Below are 16407 nucleotides of genomic sequence, written 5' to 3' on the forward strand. Positions count from 1 at the left end.
AAGAGCGGATGCTGGGGGACGAATGGCAGTACAAGGGTAAGGCATCTGTTGTTGGGGGCATATAAATATTGGGAGGATGACTTGGGGTGGAGAATAGTGGGGGAGACAAGAGGGAGGGAAGTGAGTGTGTATAACTCTTGGCCTTCTCCCCCTCTGCTCCTGTGTGCCCCTATCCACCTCTGCTGGGAAAAGGAGGAGTGGAGTTTAACTGCACTTGTGCCTCTGTCTCCACCTCCTACTTCCCCTCGGGGTGTTCTGCCTGCTCCACACTCCTCCTCTTTCTCTCTTTGCCTTCTCGTCTCTCCTCCCTTCCTTCCTTTCCACATTGACTTGTTTCCCTAGGGCTTGGAAGAGGAAGGACAAGAAGAAGGCATCCTCCTTGGACGGTTCATGTACGACCAGGAGGGCGATCCCATCCAAACGTTCCACTTCACGGTATGGAGAGAGGGTGGGAAAAGAACTCTTTGGCAATGAGCTACAGAGGAGAGTCCTGGGAGCACCGGACCCCTGCTTCTCATGCTTAGAAATGGCCAAAGCATTTTCTTGCAGAGGCTGTGTTCTTGTAAATTCAGCTCCCACTGGTCTGCCTGGAGCCGGTGGGGCTGGGTGCTCTGGCCCAGTGCATCTCTGAGAGGTGCCACTCAGGTGGCTTGATTCTTAGAGGAGTTCCAGCCTTCCTCAAGCTCAAAATACTGGCTGCAGTTCAAGAGAGAGGAGGATACCAGGCAGTCAGCAAATGACCTGATCCAGTGCAGCTGGGGCAGGGAGACCTGGGTAGCCAGTATGATGGTCTGATCCAGGGCAGCAACATGGGAAGGCGTCAGGGGATCCCTTGGCCTGATGCACCAACAATCTGATCAAACAGCTCCTCAGCCTGGGAAATAGGGGCTGAGGCTGATTATGAAACTAATCTTGTATCCTTCAGCAGGGGTTGTTCAACCTTTCTCTTCCCCTCCCTCCCACCCCAGCTCACCTGCATGTGCCCTTGCAAAGCACAAGCTGTTTGTGCTCTGGAGGAAACCCCCAACTAACCCCGCTTCTTGGACACTGGCTTAGCACTGGATGTGGCTCAGCCTTTTTGGGGAAGGCCTTTGGCAGCAAATGCAGGATGATATAATATCTTCAATGGGTTTCTCCCTCAAACCCAGCCCCCCTGCTACAGGATCCCTTGTGGAGGTACCCAGGTCATTCTGTGCTCAATATTACAGGCTAAATCCTTAGGCTCTTGCTGCTTTTACAGTCCAAAACAAGCCAAGGGCTGGCTTAACTGGAGGATCCCCTGCCCCTAAAATTGTTGCCATTGCTCCTTTTTTGATTTTTCTGGTGTAGGGTGTGCATGTTCTGAGAGACCTCTGTGTCCAGTATCAGCCTTACATGACTTGGGCACCAGTTGACTCCTGACTGCTCACACTGGGCACAACACAGACACAGCCCCCAGATACAGGGCCTGCAAAGGTGGTTTAAAGCCACCTTCCCTCTGCCCTCTGTTTTTTAAGCGTGTTGGGTAATTTCTGTAGGATCGTGTTGGTGCTGTTGAGTGTCAGGGGCTGCAGGGCTACATCTCTGGGATGCCCCCTGCCCACACAGGTGAGAACACTGACCCTTGATGTTTGTTTGTCTGCTGGGAGTGACCAGGTCTCCTCTCTCTTCTCAAGGGGGAAGATTTGGGCGTCTTCCAGGTGGTGGAGCTCAAGGTCTTGAGTAACTGGGGCCATCCAGAGTACACCTGCATCTATCGCTTCCGTGTGCATGGGGAGCCAGCCCATTAACCTTCCCACCTCGGCTCCCCCACCCCCCCGCTGGCTACCTCAGGCTCTATGGAGGCCGTGAGTGAGGACGGCAGAGAGAAGGCGTCAGCGGAAAGGAGAACAAGGAAAGTCGTCTTTTTTGCGGCTTCACTCATAAATCCTTCAAGGAGGAAACAAGTTCCCTGGGGAATATATTCCCCGCCCCCAAGCTTTTTTGCTCTGCCACTTCCAGAGAGTTTTTTGCATTTAAGGAGGGGAGGAAGGGAAAGGATTTTAGTGTCTCAAAGGATGGTGTGGCAGGGTAGAAGAAAGCCACCCATGGGCTTGGATGCAGCCTGCTTTATTTTCAATTCACGTGGGACACTTTTGTAACTTTTTAATCTAGTTTTGAAATGGGTCTCTGCAGTCAGGATCTATTCATCTGCCTTTCCCTTCCACACCTTCCTGGTATCTAAGAAGCCTACAACATAGTGTCCCAATGGCTTTAGGAAGGTGTGCACAATTATAGTACGCTGGTTTGGGTGTGTAGCATATATGAAGTTTTGGGCTAGGGTAGGAGTGTTATATGACCAACTAGTTTTGCACAGTTGCCCATTCTCTTCCAGTATTGGGCTTGCTTTTTTTTCCACTCAAGGGCTGACTGGCTGTGGGTTGAATGAGGATCCCATGACCCTGAAAGTGAGATAGTAGGCATGTCTGCAGAGGAAAGCAAGTGGGGCAGGGAGGTGCTAGCTGAAGGGATAATATCAAAGCTAACAACTGTGGGAGAAGAGACTCTTCTCCTTGGGGTAGTAAAGCCAACCCTTGCACTGGAAACTGCCTGGTCTAGTTAGTGTATTATGTACCTGTTAAGATGCATATCCCTTCCAGCACAGGCCAATGCTCTTAGTTTTCAGTGATGCGTGATGCTGTTGGCTAAGAAAGGAAGGGGTCTCTGATAATCCATGCACTTATGTCACTCACTCATACAGCCTCACATGGTTGCAAAACCCTCACAACCCAGATATCTTTACGTTGATGCCCCTGAAGCCTCTTCCCACCTGCTGATTTTCTGTTGTCATAATAATGAGAAACTTTTTGCCTTCCATGCAGCGTGTAACCAAGCTGTAGAACATTCTGCTGCACAGAACCACTGAGGCTAACAGTTGATGTTCAGATAGACCTTTTATTTGGTACAAAGACAGCTTGGGCAGTAACACTAGCTGGAGTGATATTAGCAGGGCTACTTAATCCCCAGGCCTTGTTGTACAAGCTGATCAACAGCAGGAGGTGGAAGAAAACTTCCTCTTGCAGCTACTGTACACTGAGGTGCCACTGTCTGGCATCTGTCATTGACTGTTGATGGAGATGGGGAACCAAAAAAAAGGGACCAGGGGCATGTTCTGATAGTTCTTGCCTTCCTGGTTGTAGAAAACCCTAGCCAAAATGGTACTTGAGGGGGGCAGGGAATGAATGTACCCATATACCAGGTTGTGTGCATCTGTATATAGACAATTGTATATAGAGGACCCATGGACAAGGTAGCTTCTGTGCTGTAGTTACCCATATGTATGGTGTGTGTTGGGAGGGAGGGGGTATGGGGCGGTCAAGAGGGTATTAACGTGATCGCACAAGCCTCACGGGGTAGTGGGGCAATGAGGCAGTATTATACAGGGTTTGGGGTGAAGGGCTCCTGGCAGTGCCCCTGCTGGCTCCCAGCTATAGAGGATGCTGAAAGCTGGAGGGTAGAGCGGGCCTGAGGGCTCATTGCAGCCAGGGGGATCCTGATTCAGAGTATTCCAGGCACCTGGCTTGGCCAGACAAGGGCCCCAGTGATGGTGGGCCTGCAAAAGTATTAACCGTGGCAGTAGCAAAGGTCCCAGGAAGGAGCTTGTGGCTGAAGCTGGGATTGGGCTTTCCCTGGGGGATATATTAGGGCCAACCTCCTCTTTCCCCCTTGTTCATGGCTGCCTGAGGTGAGGCAGCGTGGGGGAAGGCTGACAGGGTTACTGCTGCTTTCTCAGGCACCAGATGATAGTAACAATGCTCTTGTTAATTGCTGGTAATCCGGGGGCTGGTGCCACTCTGGTACCTGTCCTCTCCTCTTCCCAGGGTCAGATGGTTAATTATCTGTGACCTACTTTATTTGGAAGGGATTGTTCCTCCCCCCCACTCTGGTCTCGCCTCCGCTTCTCCGTGTCCATTCCCATCCTGCTGGAGACCGGCAGCACGGTCCTGAGCTGCAGCCATCCAGGCCTGTGAAACGCAACAGGCAGCTTCACTGTCCCCTGCCCAGGACTTGGCCCTTTCCCTGCCTGGCAGCACCAATCCCAGATTCTGGCAGGTTTGGAGGGAAAGCCGGGTGGATTTACCTGGCAGGAGAGAGGCAGCAACACTCATCTTCAGCCACAAGCAACCTCCCCTGGGTTAAAGGAGTGCCGTTACCAGCTGGCTGGGGGTGGGGATGGGGGGAAGGGTTTATAAACTGGCTGGATTGCTGGCCTGGGTCTGTGTTGAGGATACGGTTTCAGAGCTGAGCAGCAGGCTTGGAGCCTGTTTTGGTTTGGGCAGGAGCTACCGTGGGCTGGTGCTTGGTTTTGTGCAGCGTGCTTTACTTTTAGTTCTGCTTACATTTGCATTGTGTTTAATGTTTGCATATCTAATCATCCATGTCTCCTTCACTTGAAGGAAAAGGCAAGGGCCCCTGCTTTGCGGCACCAAGTCTGGCCACAGTTGGCACACGCCCATCCCAGTAGATACAGGCTCTGAGCTGGGAGTCATGGAGCACTGACTTGTGCCCTGTTGCCTCAGTCTTTGAAGCCCAGAAGGGCCAGAGATGTTGACTTGGGGAGGGGCCAGGGGATTCCTCACCTAGAAAGCAATGGGTTTTTTGTGGTTAACATCTCTTGGCGGGACAGCTCCCCATTTCCCTAAGGGAGGAGGGTTGGGTGGCATCTCCCTTTGGAACTGGTCACTGCTACTCACAAGGTACAGAGGGCAACAGGCTCTTGTAGTTGACCTGTGTAGCAAAGAGGCACCACAGGGCTGGGAATAAAACACTGGTTCTTTGGCATGCAAATGTGAGGCACCAGTCCATAGGTGGTGGTACCACCTGCCAGAAAGTGGGTCTTCCTGCTGCAAGGCCTTGCCACCTGCTAGGAGCAGTGGGTCTAGGGCCAGATCCAGAGGCATTTTGGTGCCTAAAATGGGGCATAAAGCAGCATGTAAACAACTGTATCCAAAATGGTGATCTTAACCAGCTGTCCTAACCTCAGAGGTACCTCTGCTTTCTAACTTCAGCAGTTTCTTGGGCCTGTGTGTGTAGCCAGAGCTGCCCCAGTCCTAGCAGGGCTATTGTTTTATCCATTGACCTGTGTGACGTAAAATAAGACATCTTGCTAGGTAAGGGCTGTGCATGGGGAGCTTGTGTCTAACGCAGGCTGTGGATTGCTCACCTGGGACAGGCACCTGTGTTTATCTTTAGGCTATAGCCAGATCCATTATAAGGCCTTAAAGGATGTTTAGTGTTTGCTAACCCTGCCCATCCTCCAGCTCGCAGCACTGAATTGGGAAGAGATTAATTATCATGATTTTCTGCTTTGGAACTTCTTGCCCATCTGTAGGGTCAAGACGTTTCAAATTTGGTACTTTAGCCATGTTTATCATGAGGCTGGGTATCCTGGTACAAATACCCAGCGTGAGCACAGCAAGACAGTAATAAGAGGGAAATATCTGCCAAGGCAGAGCTTCCTTGTTTATTCTCCTTGGACTGCTTCACTTTAGTCTCACTCTCATTCCATGTTTGTCTGTCAATGGTGTTACAAATTAGCCCTGCGCAAACAGATGGTTACAGGCAGGAGATCAAGCTGTATTTAATTCTGTAGCCTATTACAAATGCTGCACTGTTTTGTTTTGGTTTTTTTAATCTACAGATTGTAATTTATGCCTATGCAAAAAACCCCAAGACAGTAAATTATATCAAAAGGTTTTTGTTGTGTGTTCTTTTTTTTTTAATGAAAAATGAGTTCCATGAAAAGGTAGGAGCTGTGAAAATGCTCTCTCAGATGGGTTGCCAGTTGGGAAAGGTGCACAGGGATGGAATGGACTTTTTTTTTTTATATATATACACCCTCCTCCCCACCCCGCACTTTAATCCCTTTCCTCTTCATAGCAGTACGGGCTTATGCCAGAGCTTTAGTTCAGTCCAGCTCTAAGTCTCTTGCTGAGCCTGGCTTGCTCCAGTGCCTTGAGGTGATTCTGCAGTCAGAGACATCAGGCAACACTTCCAGATGCTCAAGCAATATTTGCCTCCTGTACAATTTTGCCTGCCACTCCCCTCCCTGCCCAACGCTGAAGAGTCACTCTCCCATCCTCTCCAGCTCACCTTAGAAAACCAGTTTAACTCATCTCACTTTAGTAGACTGGTGACTCTTAACCCAGTTGCTGGGGCACTCAGTGCCTTGAGATCCTTAGAAGGGTGCCATGCAATGTTAGCTGTGCAAACATGATTCACAAGAAAAACCGAGATTTCAAATGGGAATTCATAATGTAAAGAAGTTCCTCAGCTGTTGTGATCTTCCCGAGTTCTTTGCAACAGAAAAGCTGCTTATTTGTCTGTAGTCAAAAAATAAATTAAAATGAAGAGCTGGCATTTTCACAGGGGTCCCTCCAGTCTAAAAAAGGTTGAGAACTAGTGTAGATGATGCCTGCCTCTTGACGCCTGCATTACTTTGTCTATCCCAATTCAAGAAATAAACTAAAGCTTTACAGCATGTGGCACCCAAATCTCAGAGCATAGCTTCCTTATTTATGCTGCTGACCACAACGTAGAGCTGGAAATAGCCTGTTCTGTGGAGCAGGAGATCTGCCCTTCTTACAGACTTGCCTTTATATCACTGACTTAGTGAGTCTATACGGTGCGGCTCACCCCTGCCTTCTGTCTTGTTAGCTCTGCGATACCAAAGAAAGCTTTGCTCCCAAGTGGGTGGGTTCTTTGCTTCCCATCTCCATGCCTAGCAGGTGTCATTCAGTTGTACCCCATGGCACCCAATATAGGATTCTTGCGAGGGGATACCACTTTTCCGTTTGGGGTAATAATAATGCTACTGTATTTACTTGACTGTAAGATAACCCTGAACATAAGATGACCTCCCAATAATTAAATTCTATATCTGGAAAACTTCTAAATGTTATATCTAAATCAGTGGTCACCAACCAGTGGATCTCAATCCACCGGTAAATCTGTCTCTTGGAGTCGATCCGAGGCTGGGGTGGAGGGCTGAGTGCCCATGTGCATGCACACATGTACCCCAGCCCAGCAGGTCAGTCCGTGGGGAGGGAAGGGGTGGGAGCTAGATTGAGGCCCCCACGGTGAGAGAGAGTGCTGCAGAGGCAGGAGCAGGGGTAAATTGAGTGGGGCCCCGGTCAGGTGGGACTTACCTGCTGGGGAGATGCACCCCCGAATCATATTTTCTCCCTCTGCCTTGATCTGCCGCCCCAGCCCTCCCCACAGACTTACTTATTGGGTGGGGGGAGGGGTGGTGGCAGCGCACGGTAGATCTTAGGTTGCTTTTAAATGCCAAAGGTGATCTCCTACTTAGAGCAGTGATCTCCAACCTTTTTAAGTATTGGAGAGTTGTCTGGAATCCTCCCCCTCCCCACATACACTGCTACAGCAGGGAAAGCAGTGGCTGTGGGGGCACCCAGCACTGGCTGGAAGAGCACTCTTGCCTTCTTCCCCTGCAGCCTTTCTGCCCCCTTTCACCTGCACTCCCCCCAGCCTCTGCCCCTCTTACCAAACTCCCCAATCTCTGCCTTTGCTCCCAACTCCCCAGTTTCTACCCTTTCCACCCCAACTGTTCCCTGCCATTTCTGCTCCTTCCCCTCCGTCCCCCATCAAATGCTCCATCCTGGAGCATAGCATGTGGAAGCTCAACCTTTGTCTGGCCATTCAGTGCCGATGACCGGCTGGGCAGGGAAAGGAGCTTCCATGTGCTCCCTGCCCAGGAGAGACCCCAGTTCCAGCCAGATCCCAGCTGCACCTGACAGTAAGAGGAAGGGAAGGGGTTGGTTGGGTAGCAGAAGCTACAGATGGGAAGCAGGGGGCAAGAGCAGGTGGGCTGCTGTGCAACCCACTCTGGCCCCAACCTGCTCCCCCCCTCTGCTTCATATGTGATTAGTAAGAGGAGACGCTTCCCCCCCATGCCATTTGTTGGGGGAAACATCCTATATTGAAGTAAAGACAGTAATTGAATTAGCTTGGAATGTGCTGAACAAAAGCTGGCTGGGGTAGGCCCTCTGTTCACTTAGCTCCTCCCCCAGAGTACTGGGATTGTACAGCACCTAGCACATGATGGTGGCTCTTAAGTGCCAAAAAATGATAACAGTGTGTGAATACAACAGATGGGGCAAAAGTCCCTGGATATTTTGGAGAAAAGGAGGCCAGCTGTAAAAGTGCTGGAGCACTCTTCTGCAGGTCCCACCATCCATTTAGCAATCTTGCAGGAAAGAGGCAACCTCTGTGACAGGGAATGCCCTCGACAGATTTGAAAATTGCCTGGATCAGATGCCTCATGCCCCTAGGGCACATCCAGCCCTGTTTGGGCAAGAAGCTAGCGTGCATCACAATTGTCCAGAAAGTGAAGTTTGACTAGACACTGTCCCAAATGACAGAAACCTCATTCCCAGTTCCAGTCTCTTTTCCAGTGTGTAGATGTGTTCTTGAGGAGTCTAACCTCCCAGCAATGGTGTGCCATGCTTCTTGACTCCACTCCTCGACTGAAGAATAGCAGGAGGTATCCACAATGGCTACAACCTCCGCCCTTCAAGGTCTCAGTAGGGCTTGTGCACAAAGGCTGCCTTCTGTCAAGACCAGTTTCAAGGTTAGCTGCAAGGCAGCTCTCTGTGCAGTGCACCACGTGGGTTCACAGGCTTCAGCACAAAGTGCTGGGCGTTTTGAGAAAGACACAGCAACATGACATCATTTAACTTGGAACAAACTTTTTATTTTATATATCATCACACCAGCCTTAGTGATCCTTGAATCCTGGTCACAAGAGAGAGATCACAACACCTCCTTTGCATGAAGTTAAGTAAACCTTCCTCAACCCTAGGCTTCTTCACTGGGAGCTCAAAGAATGAAGAAAGAGAAGTCAGCCTAGAGTTCTCTGCCTCCCTTGGGAGCAGAGGGCAGTGAAATCAGATGCAGTTTGAGACGAGACACACCTCGCACCCCTTCACAAGGAGGGTGCTATTAGTGCTGTAGCTGCATGTGGGTCCTCCTCAGGAGAGCTAGGCACATAGCTTGAGAGGGGCTGTACTCTTGCCCCGCTCCCATCCATGCTCAGGCCACTAGAGGCTCTAAGGCAAAATACCCTCATATCTGTCCTGTATCCCTCAGCATCGTGCTCTGAGTGCCAATACCTGCATCAGCTCCACTCTTCTCCGAGACACTTACAGCCCACTTCTGCTTTAGCTGACTTCAAATCACAGGGTGACCCATAATGACCTCTGTCCTGGCAGTAGCCACAGTGAGGAAAGAACCAGGGAAGTCCCTCTAAAGATGGGCCAAGGCTTTAAGTCTGCCTCTGGAAAAGGAGCTTTCCATCAGAGGTGGAGGGCCCCTGAAAAAAAAAGGGACCAGTGGCTGACCTTACTTCTAGTGGGGAGCAGTGACTTGCTGATAGCTCCACTTCCTCCCTCAAGACTCTAACACACCCATTGCTTGCCACAAGTCAGCTGAGGATAAGCCTTGTCCTCCATGAAGCTCCTCTGAAGAGGCGCATATGGAAGGAGAGAGATAAGAACAAGCTGGAAGCTGATCAGTTACGAAGCCCGAAGTTAAAAAGACATGATACTGATAAAGCAAGTCAATTCAGAGTCTCCTGCAGGCTCTCTCCAAGAAGCTAAGAACTTTGTTAAAAAAAAAAAAAAAAAAGGGTTGGGGGGGGGGGGTATAAAAAGCTAACCTGTGCTCCTGAGGCTGAAAGTGCTTCCCTACATTTGAAACTGACTGGTCACATCCTCCCTTCCACAAAGAGAACTGACCAATTCTATCAGCCCTGGAGCATAGGCTAGCCAGCAAGTCCTGAAGAGAGATCTCAGAGCAAATGGAAGAGTCAAGCAAAGGTGGCTGGCAGTCTCCAGTCCCAAAAGGTTTATTCCCCCTGCGATCACTGTTCAGTCACGGGGGAGGCAGCTCTGTCCTGGGCAAGGGACTGACAGAGCGTTCCTGCACTACATTGGTAATACTGTTACTAGGCTGCCACAGCCTTGAGGGGCAGGTAAGATTTGTAAGCACCAAACAGACATGACAAAAGGAAGGGAAGGTGATGGACATTCTGCTGGGTCCCAGATTTGATCTAAAACTTTTACAGCTCTCAGCTTTGCATGTGGGGAATGGGAAGAAGTATGGAGAACAACATATACCTGCTTAGGGTCTAGGATCGCTCTGGGATTCGCCTTGCTCTTTCTGGTCTATCTGGTCAATTCTTTGGAGGCCTCCTCCAAAACTGCAGTCACTGCCATGTTAAAATCAACCCATTTAAAAACAGCTTGAGAGAAGGAGGTTCCAGAGCTCATTTGGCATCTTGCCTGAATTACAGCTTCCTCCAGCCAGCCACCTATTTCACACCTTTCTAACCCCTGGAGGTCTGGAATTTCAGATCTTCTAATGCCAATGGATTTGGGACAGTGCATAGGAGAAGGTAGTGAGTTAATGAGACAGAATTGTGGGGATGTGGCTGGCTGGCTCTTCTCCAACAGATCTGGATTCTCCTGTCATCTTCATGCACATAAAATATAATAAAAACTAAGAATAAAAACTTAGCCCATGATGTACAAAAATGTGTTGTTAGAGGGAGGAGGAGCATGTCAGTCGCTCAGTTCCAGGTGTTTTATCACCTTCATTAGCTTATAAATTATAACCCCTTGGTCATTCCTCTGGGAGGGAAGGTTCTTCTGCAGCTGATCAGCTGGGATGGGTGTTTTGGTTTAAGCCGCTCTGGATCTCTTGGATAAGAAATGGAAGGAGGGGGAGGAACTCCTTAGGGGAGGGGTTGGTGGGGAGCTAGGGGGGATGTTCAGCAGCCACCAGCAGGAGTCACACAAGCCCCCTGAGATTTCACTTTATGGCGCTGACCCCCTCGTCGCCGGCCCCCTCCTCCAACCTTCGACTGGAAAACAAGAAAAGAAGTATCAGTTTGCAGTGATCCCCAATATCAAAAAGTTACACATGTACAACTGGTGCAGGACTATGATACACATTCACTAGGAGAGGACTAGGGAAGAGCATCTTAGGATCAAATTCCTACAGTCAGTAGAAGGAACCAGGCAGCAACTGATGAATTTTGTTCCTGAGTTTCAGAAGTTCTGAACTCTGCACTCACACTGAAGTCAAGGGAAGCTGAAGGTATTCAGCATCTTAGAAATCCAGGGTCTGGATTTCTATGTTTCATGAGTAATGGCAGGAGAAAAATCAGAGCTTTCTTGCTAACATGACTCTGTTCCCAGACCCAGGTCAACAAGACCACTATCATATCAAACCGGCCATCGGGAGGCAAAAATACCTTATTGCCCTCACGGTTGTGGGGCTCTTCATCCAGTGCAGTCTGAAGGAAAGCAGCAGGAAGAGAAAGGCAGAGATGAGCAAGAGCACAGCAACACAAACACCCAGGGACAGGGCACAAAACACAAAGCATGCACAGCAGGCTACAGCATAGCCCTTTAGTGATATTGCAGTCGAGACACAGAGAGAAAGAAGCCTCAGACAGGCACCAAGGACAGACACAGGCCCCACAGCATCTCCCACTAGCCAGCTGGGCTCAGGGACAGCGACAGTGTGATGATCATGGGGAACAAACAACTAGAATAAAGGAGGCCTGGACAAAGGATATGAAGTTCAAGGCAGAGTCCTTTTGCTAGCTATGCCCCATCTAGGCCCACCTTAATAGTATGGAAGGCAAGAAACCTTGTACTGTCAGGTTGGAAGTCAAGTTAATTAAAAGTTGGAGAAAGGTAAAAAAGCCTGGAACTCTGAACAAGAAGACAGAAGAGATGTGAAGGAAGCACACAGAATATCTACATCACAAGCTTTGGGGCACAAACTGTCATTTTGTGCTTGTAAAGTGCCTACACAGGAAGCTTCTGGTCCAGGACTGAGGTACTAGGCGCTGGTTCTAGAGGAACACAAACAATGCCCTGCTGAAAAGACTGGCTGCCATCAGACGAATTGCTGGTTGTACCCCTGTAACCTGTTCCTGTCATGAGTCCTAAAAGAGGGGAAGTTATATTGATGCTATCAAGAAGCCAAGACAAACAGCTGAGCGGAGAATGTGAATAGTTAAGAGACATGTGGATTTCTTTTGCTTACCGGTGGTTGCAGGGCACTAGAAGGTAGAGATGGTGTTGCTCCTGATGAGGTGGCATCATCCCCCGCTGGGGGCCCTGCTGGGGCTGTCCCACTCTGAGACGCAGCATCCTCTCGTTTCGTAACAGCTCCCTTTTTTGTTGATTGCATCTTGATTTGTTGGGGCTTGGAGTTCATTGGGGAGTTATTGGTGGTCTGGAGTAACTGTCAGGTACAAACAGGAGAGACTGAAGAGCAAGCAGCCAGTCAAGCAAGTTTCCACCTTCGAGTGTCTGGCCAGCAAAGAGGGCCCAAAAAATCAATTCCAATCATCATAAAACAAACGAACTGGGCAGCAGCAGTGCAGAATTCCCACATTGGCCTATCAACATGCCTCAGTCCTGTACTGGAGAAACACTGTGGGATTCAGAGAGCACTTTTCATCATGGCTTACTCAGTCCCTGGTGCCACCAATCAATTAAGCACTGGTTAGCAGACAGACACCGGTCTGTCTAGAAACTAGATACCCGCCCACCAAATTAGTTTGATGCAGGTCAAACCACCTAATGGACAAGCACATTGGTCACCATTAGCCTATGTTTTGCTTGACATTTGTGATCAAGTAAAATCTGCATCTTTTTCCCTGTCTCCCCTGAGCTGCTCAAACTCCCCTATCAGAAGTATAAAGGAAGAGAACTGAGGCAAAATGGCAAAGGTATGGCTACTTGGCCTTTACCTTGGTGATAGTGCCCACAGCTTTGGTACGGCCCTCACGGAAGACCAGCCGCTGGTCTATATGCAAGTATTCAGGGGTCTTGATGAAACGAAAGTGCACTGTGGCTTTGTCCCCTGTCCGTAGGCAGTCCTTGTCCATGCTGAGGATGGTGGCTGTCTGGCGGATGCTGCCACAATGCACTGCAAATATAATGCAGAGGGTTTCAAAGAGCCATTGCCACTAGTGGAACAAGCCTCAGATAAGGGTCCAAGGTAGCTAGTGCTACTCTACATAGAATGGAAGGAATCTGCTTCATCTGAAAAGTGAAAAATTGACAGAGTTGCATTTGTCTCATACTCACAAAAGAACGCACGTATTGGCTGCCTCAAAGGACCTCAACTGTGTCCTACCAAGCTTTCTAGAGCCACATTATGAAACAGTAAGAACATGTTTGAACTGTGATCTGGTTTTGCCATGACAAAGCTTGTTCCCTGTAACAAACACCTGGGGTGAGAGGGGAAGGAAAGGCTGGCAATGGAGTCCTATCAGAATGTCTTAGGCATCTATATAAAGACTACAGAGGCACTGACTTCAGGCAGGCAGGCACTGGGCAGGACACCCCCTTCCTAGGCACACTGTTTACTACTGGAAGCACCTCCTGCTTTTCTAGATCAGTTTGCTCACCATAATGCAAGTAAAGAGAGGGAGGAATTTAATACAAGGAGCTGAACCCTATACTCTGGTAAGGCAGGCATCACAAGTGGAGTAAACCACCTGAGGCAAAAACCTCAGGTGGGAGCTATGCCAGTTGGAAACAGAAAGCCAGAGAAAGCTGCTATATACTCACCCATTGCCTGATAGCGTGGGCTGATAGTGGTGGGGTGATGCAGCACCAGAATCTCTGCTTCAAATTCCCAGGATGCTTGGGGGTTCAACCGGGGGGACACCATCACCATGCCTTTACGGATGGAGGAACGCTTGATCTGGGGGGAAAAGGACAAAATGCAGTTAACCATGATTCTCTACTGAAGAAAGAAAATTATTTCTCCAGCTTCTTTCACCCAGAAGGTTTCCAAAGCGTTTTAGAGGGCATTAACTGGCACCCAATGCAACGCAATGCAGAGGCTGTTCAATGACAGTATTAAGCAGAGATTTGAGGCACTTCTGAGGGTGTTTGTCAGGAGTAATCAAAATTGGAATTTGGGGAAGGATGCTTGGTTTAATGCTTCTTGCCTTGCTAAAAGTGCGTAGCATCCAAACAGATGTTCCCTCCAGCATAGTGCAAGCTAGCACTATATTAACAGTTTGTCTAAAGAATCTTTCTACCGCTTTAATGATAGCTGTTTGAAACCAGTGCAATTACTAGCATTGATGCAGTTATGCCAGTATAACTGTGTGCATGGCTGCAGTTGTACTAATTTGGCCTTTTTCCTTTTTAAAGGACACGCCCTGCCCCCAGGCCAAAATAGTTAAATTGATACAAAACACTATGTAGACTGGGGCTTGGACATGCACTCAGTTCTAAGCAAGAGAATATAGATGTTAGAATCATAGACGGTTAGGGTTGGAAGGGAAATCAGGAGCTCATCTAGTCCAACCCCCTGCTCAAAGCAAGACCATCCCCAACTAGATCACCCCAGCCAAAGCTTTGTCCGGCTGGATTTTGAAATCTCCAAGGACAGAGCTTCTACCACCTCTCTGGGTAACCTGTTCCAGTGTTTTACTACCCTCCTAGTGAAAAAAATTCTTCCTAATATCTAACCTAAACTTCCCTTGCTGCAACTGGAGACTGTCGCTCCTTGTTCTGTCATCTGCCACCACTGAAAACAGTCCAGCTCCAGCCTCTTTTGAACCCCACTTCAGGTAGTTGAAGGCTGCTATTAAGTCTCCTCTCAGTCTCCTCTTCTCTAGGCTAAATAAGCCCTGGTCCCTCAGTATTTCTTCATAAGTCATGTGTCCCAGCCCCTCATCATTTTTGTCACTCTCCACTGGACTCTCCAATTTGTCCACATCCTTTCTGTAGTGAGGGGGCCCAAACTGAACAGTACTCCAGATGTGGTCTCACCAGTTCCGAATAGAAGAAAATAATCACTTGCCTTGACCTATTGGCAACACACCTACCAATGGAGCCCAGTATGCTGTTAGCCTTCTTGGCAACAAGGGCACACTGCTGGCTCATATTCAGCTTATTGTCCACTGTAACCTCCAGGTTCTTTTCTGCAGAGCTGCTGCCCAGCCAGTCAGCCCCCAGCCTGTAGTGGTGCATGGGATTGTTCCATCCTAAGTGCAGAACTTTGCACTTGTCCTTGTTGAACCTTGTGAGATTTCTTTCGGCCCAGTCCTCCAATTTGTCTAGGTCACTCTGAATCCTAGCCCTACCCTCCAGTGTTATCCACTGCTCCCCCCAGCTTGGCATCATCTGCCAACTTCAACTTTGTAAACACCCATATTTCATTCTGAGTCTCCTACCAGCCCCGCCTTACTATTTTGGATCTGATGAAATCACAGCCAAAAAAAAGAGCACAGACAATGTGCTGACCTATGGTAAAAGGAAAACAGGATATGGAGTTTGATCCTTCTGGGTCTCATTAAGCTTATGTGAGATACCATAAAATGGTAACTGAAGAGCTCTTCCCTCCTAGTCTTTGGGTTTGGGGAGATGGTCTTACTTTAACCAGGACGTGAGTGGATGCTGACAAAGGGAGGTCCTTGTTTTCAGGAAAAGTTATACACTCACCTTTTTCAGAGCAAAGGAGGCAGTCTGGCCTCCACGGACTTCTTTGACTGGCATGCGTTTGCGGTGGATTGACTTGACAGCAATGGGCAGGAAGTTGCCAAGGGGATCTGGGCCCAGAAGCAGGGTGTCATTCAGCTTGATCAGACCTCTCAACGTTGTCCCAGACACAACTGTTCCTACACCCTGCACCAAGAAACACCAGTAAATGGAGTCATCCACCACATGAAAGCAGCAATGGAGTCCAACCTTTCCATGCAAATCCCCATTTCACATGATGTCCAGTCTCAGAAACATGGCAAATAGCCCTTCTCAGCACCATATTCCTTACCGGGACAGAATAAGTGTCATCTATCTGAAATTCTGCTGGCTCTTCCTCCCTATAACTGGTCCGTGGAGACAAGAGATTGAGAAACATCTTTAGCAAATCCAGGTTCTCACCAGTGACATTAGAAATCTGGAATATTGGGCACATCCTGTGGAGACAGAGACACATATGTAGTTAGATCTTTCCCCCACAACACACACCCCATCTTCAATTTGCATTCCACATTCAGGAAGGCACCCAAGATCTTGGACTGAAGCCAATACACAGCATTGGGAACCTGGCAGTCAAACCCAGCTGCGGAACACACATCTTTGAAATTCAGCAATACAACTAATCTTCCTAATAACATTCAGAGAGGAGACTTGTGTGCCCTAATCTGTACTCCCTTCCTTCTTCCATGAACTGTCCAACAGGAAACCTTTACTACACGCGCAAGCATGCATGCGCACACAACCTGTTACACAGCAGACATAACAGCACTACGGGTTTGGATGTCTTATTCTTATTCCATGTTGTCTCACCCAGTCCCCAAACAGCACTGTAGGGCCAACCACGCTC

The 16407-nt window shown here is 48.9% G+C and overlaps 2 protein-coding genes across 4 annotated transcripts in view; one reads left to right on the forward strand and one right to left on the reverse strand.

Annotated features, from left to right (window-relative positions):
* SUN2 (Sad1 and UNC84 domain containing 2) overlaps positions 1-5715 on the forward strand; it is a 22455-nt gene extending 16740 nt beyond the window's left edge. For all 3 annotated transcript variants that reach the window (XM_006029838.2, XM_025211327.1, XM_006029839.2), the window contains exons 17-18: positions 343-435; positions 1656-5715. In XM_006029838.2, the coding sequence (XP_006029900.1) occupies positions 343-435; positions 1656-1769 (207 nt within the window). In that variant the 3' untranslated portion in view covers positions 1770-5715. The remainder of the gene's footprint in view (positions 1-342; positions 436-1655) is intronic.
* Positions 5716-8719: 3004 nt separating this feature from the next.
* The window catches only part of GTPBP1 (GTP binding protein 1), a 21197-nt gene continuing 13509 nt past the window's right edge, over positions 8720-16407 (reverse strand). Inside the window, exons 8-13 of the mRNA XM_006029840.3 lie at positions 15853-15997; positions 15525-15707; positions 13635-13770; positions 12809-12987; positions 12097-12297; positions 8720-10900 (exon numbers count right to left, since the gene is read on the reverse strand). Of these exons, the coding sequence (XP_006029902.1) occupies positions 10808-10900; positions 12097-12297; positions 12809-12987; positions 13635-13770; positions 15525-15707; positions 15853-15997 (937 nt within the window). The 3' untranslated portion in view covers positions 8720-10807. The remainder of the gene's footprint in view (positions 10901-12096; positions 12298-12808; positions 12988-13634; positions 13771-15524; positions 15708-15852; positions 15998-16407) is intronic.

This window comes from Alligator sinensis, unplaced genomic scaffold, assembly GCF_000455745.1.
Source record: "Alligator sinensis unplaced genomic scaffold, ASM45574v1 scaffold215_2, whole genome shotgun sequence".
Classification (NCBI taxonomy): Eukaryota; Metazoa; Chordata; order Crocodylia; family Alligatoridae; genus Alligator; species Alligator sinensis.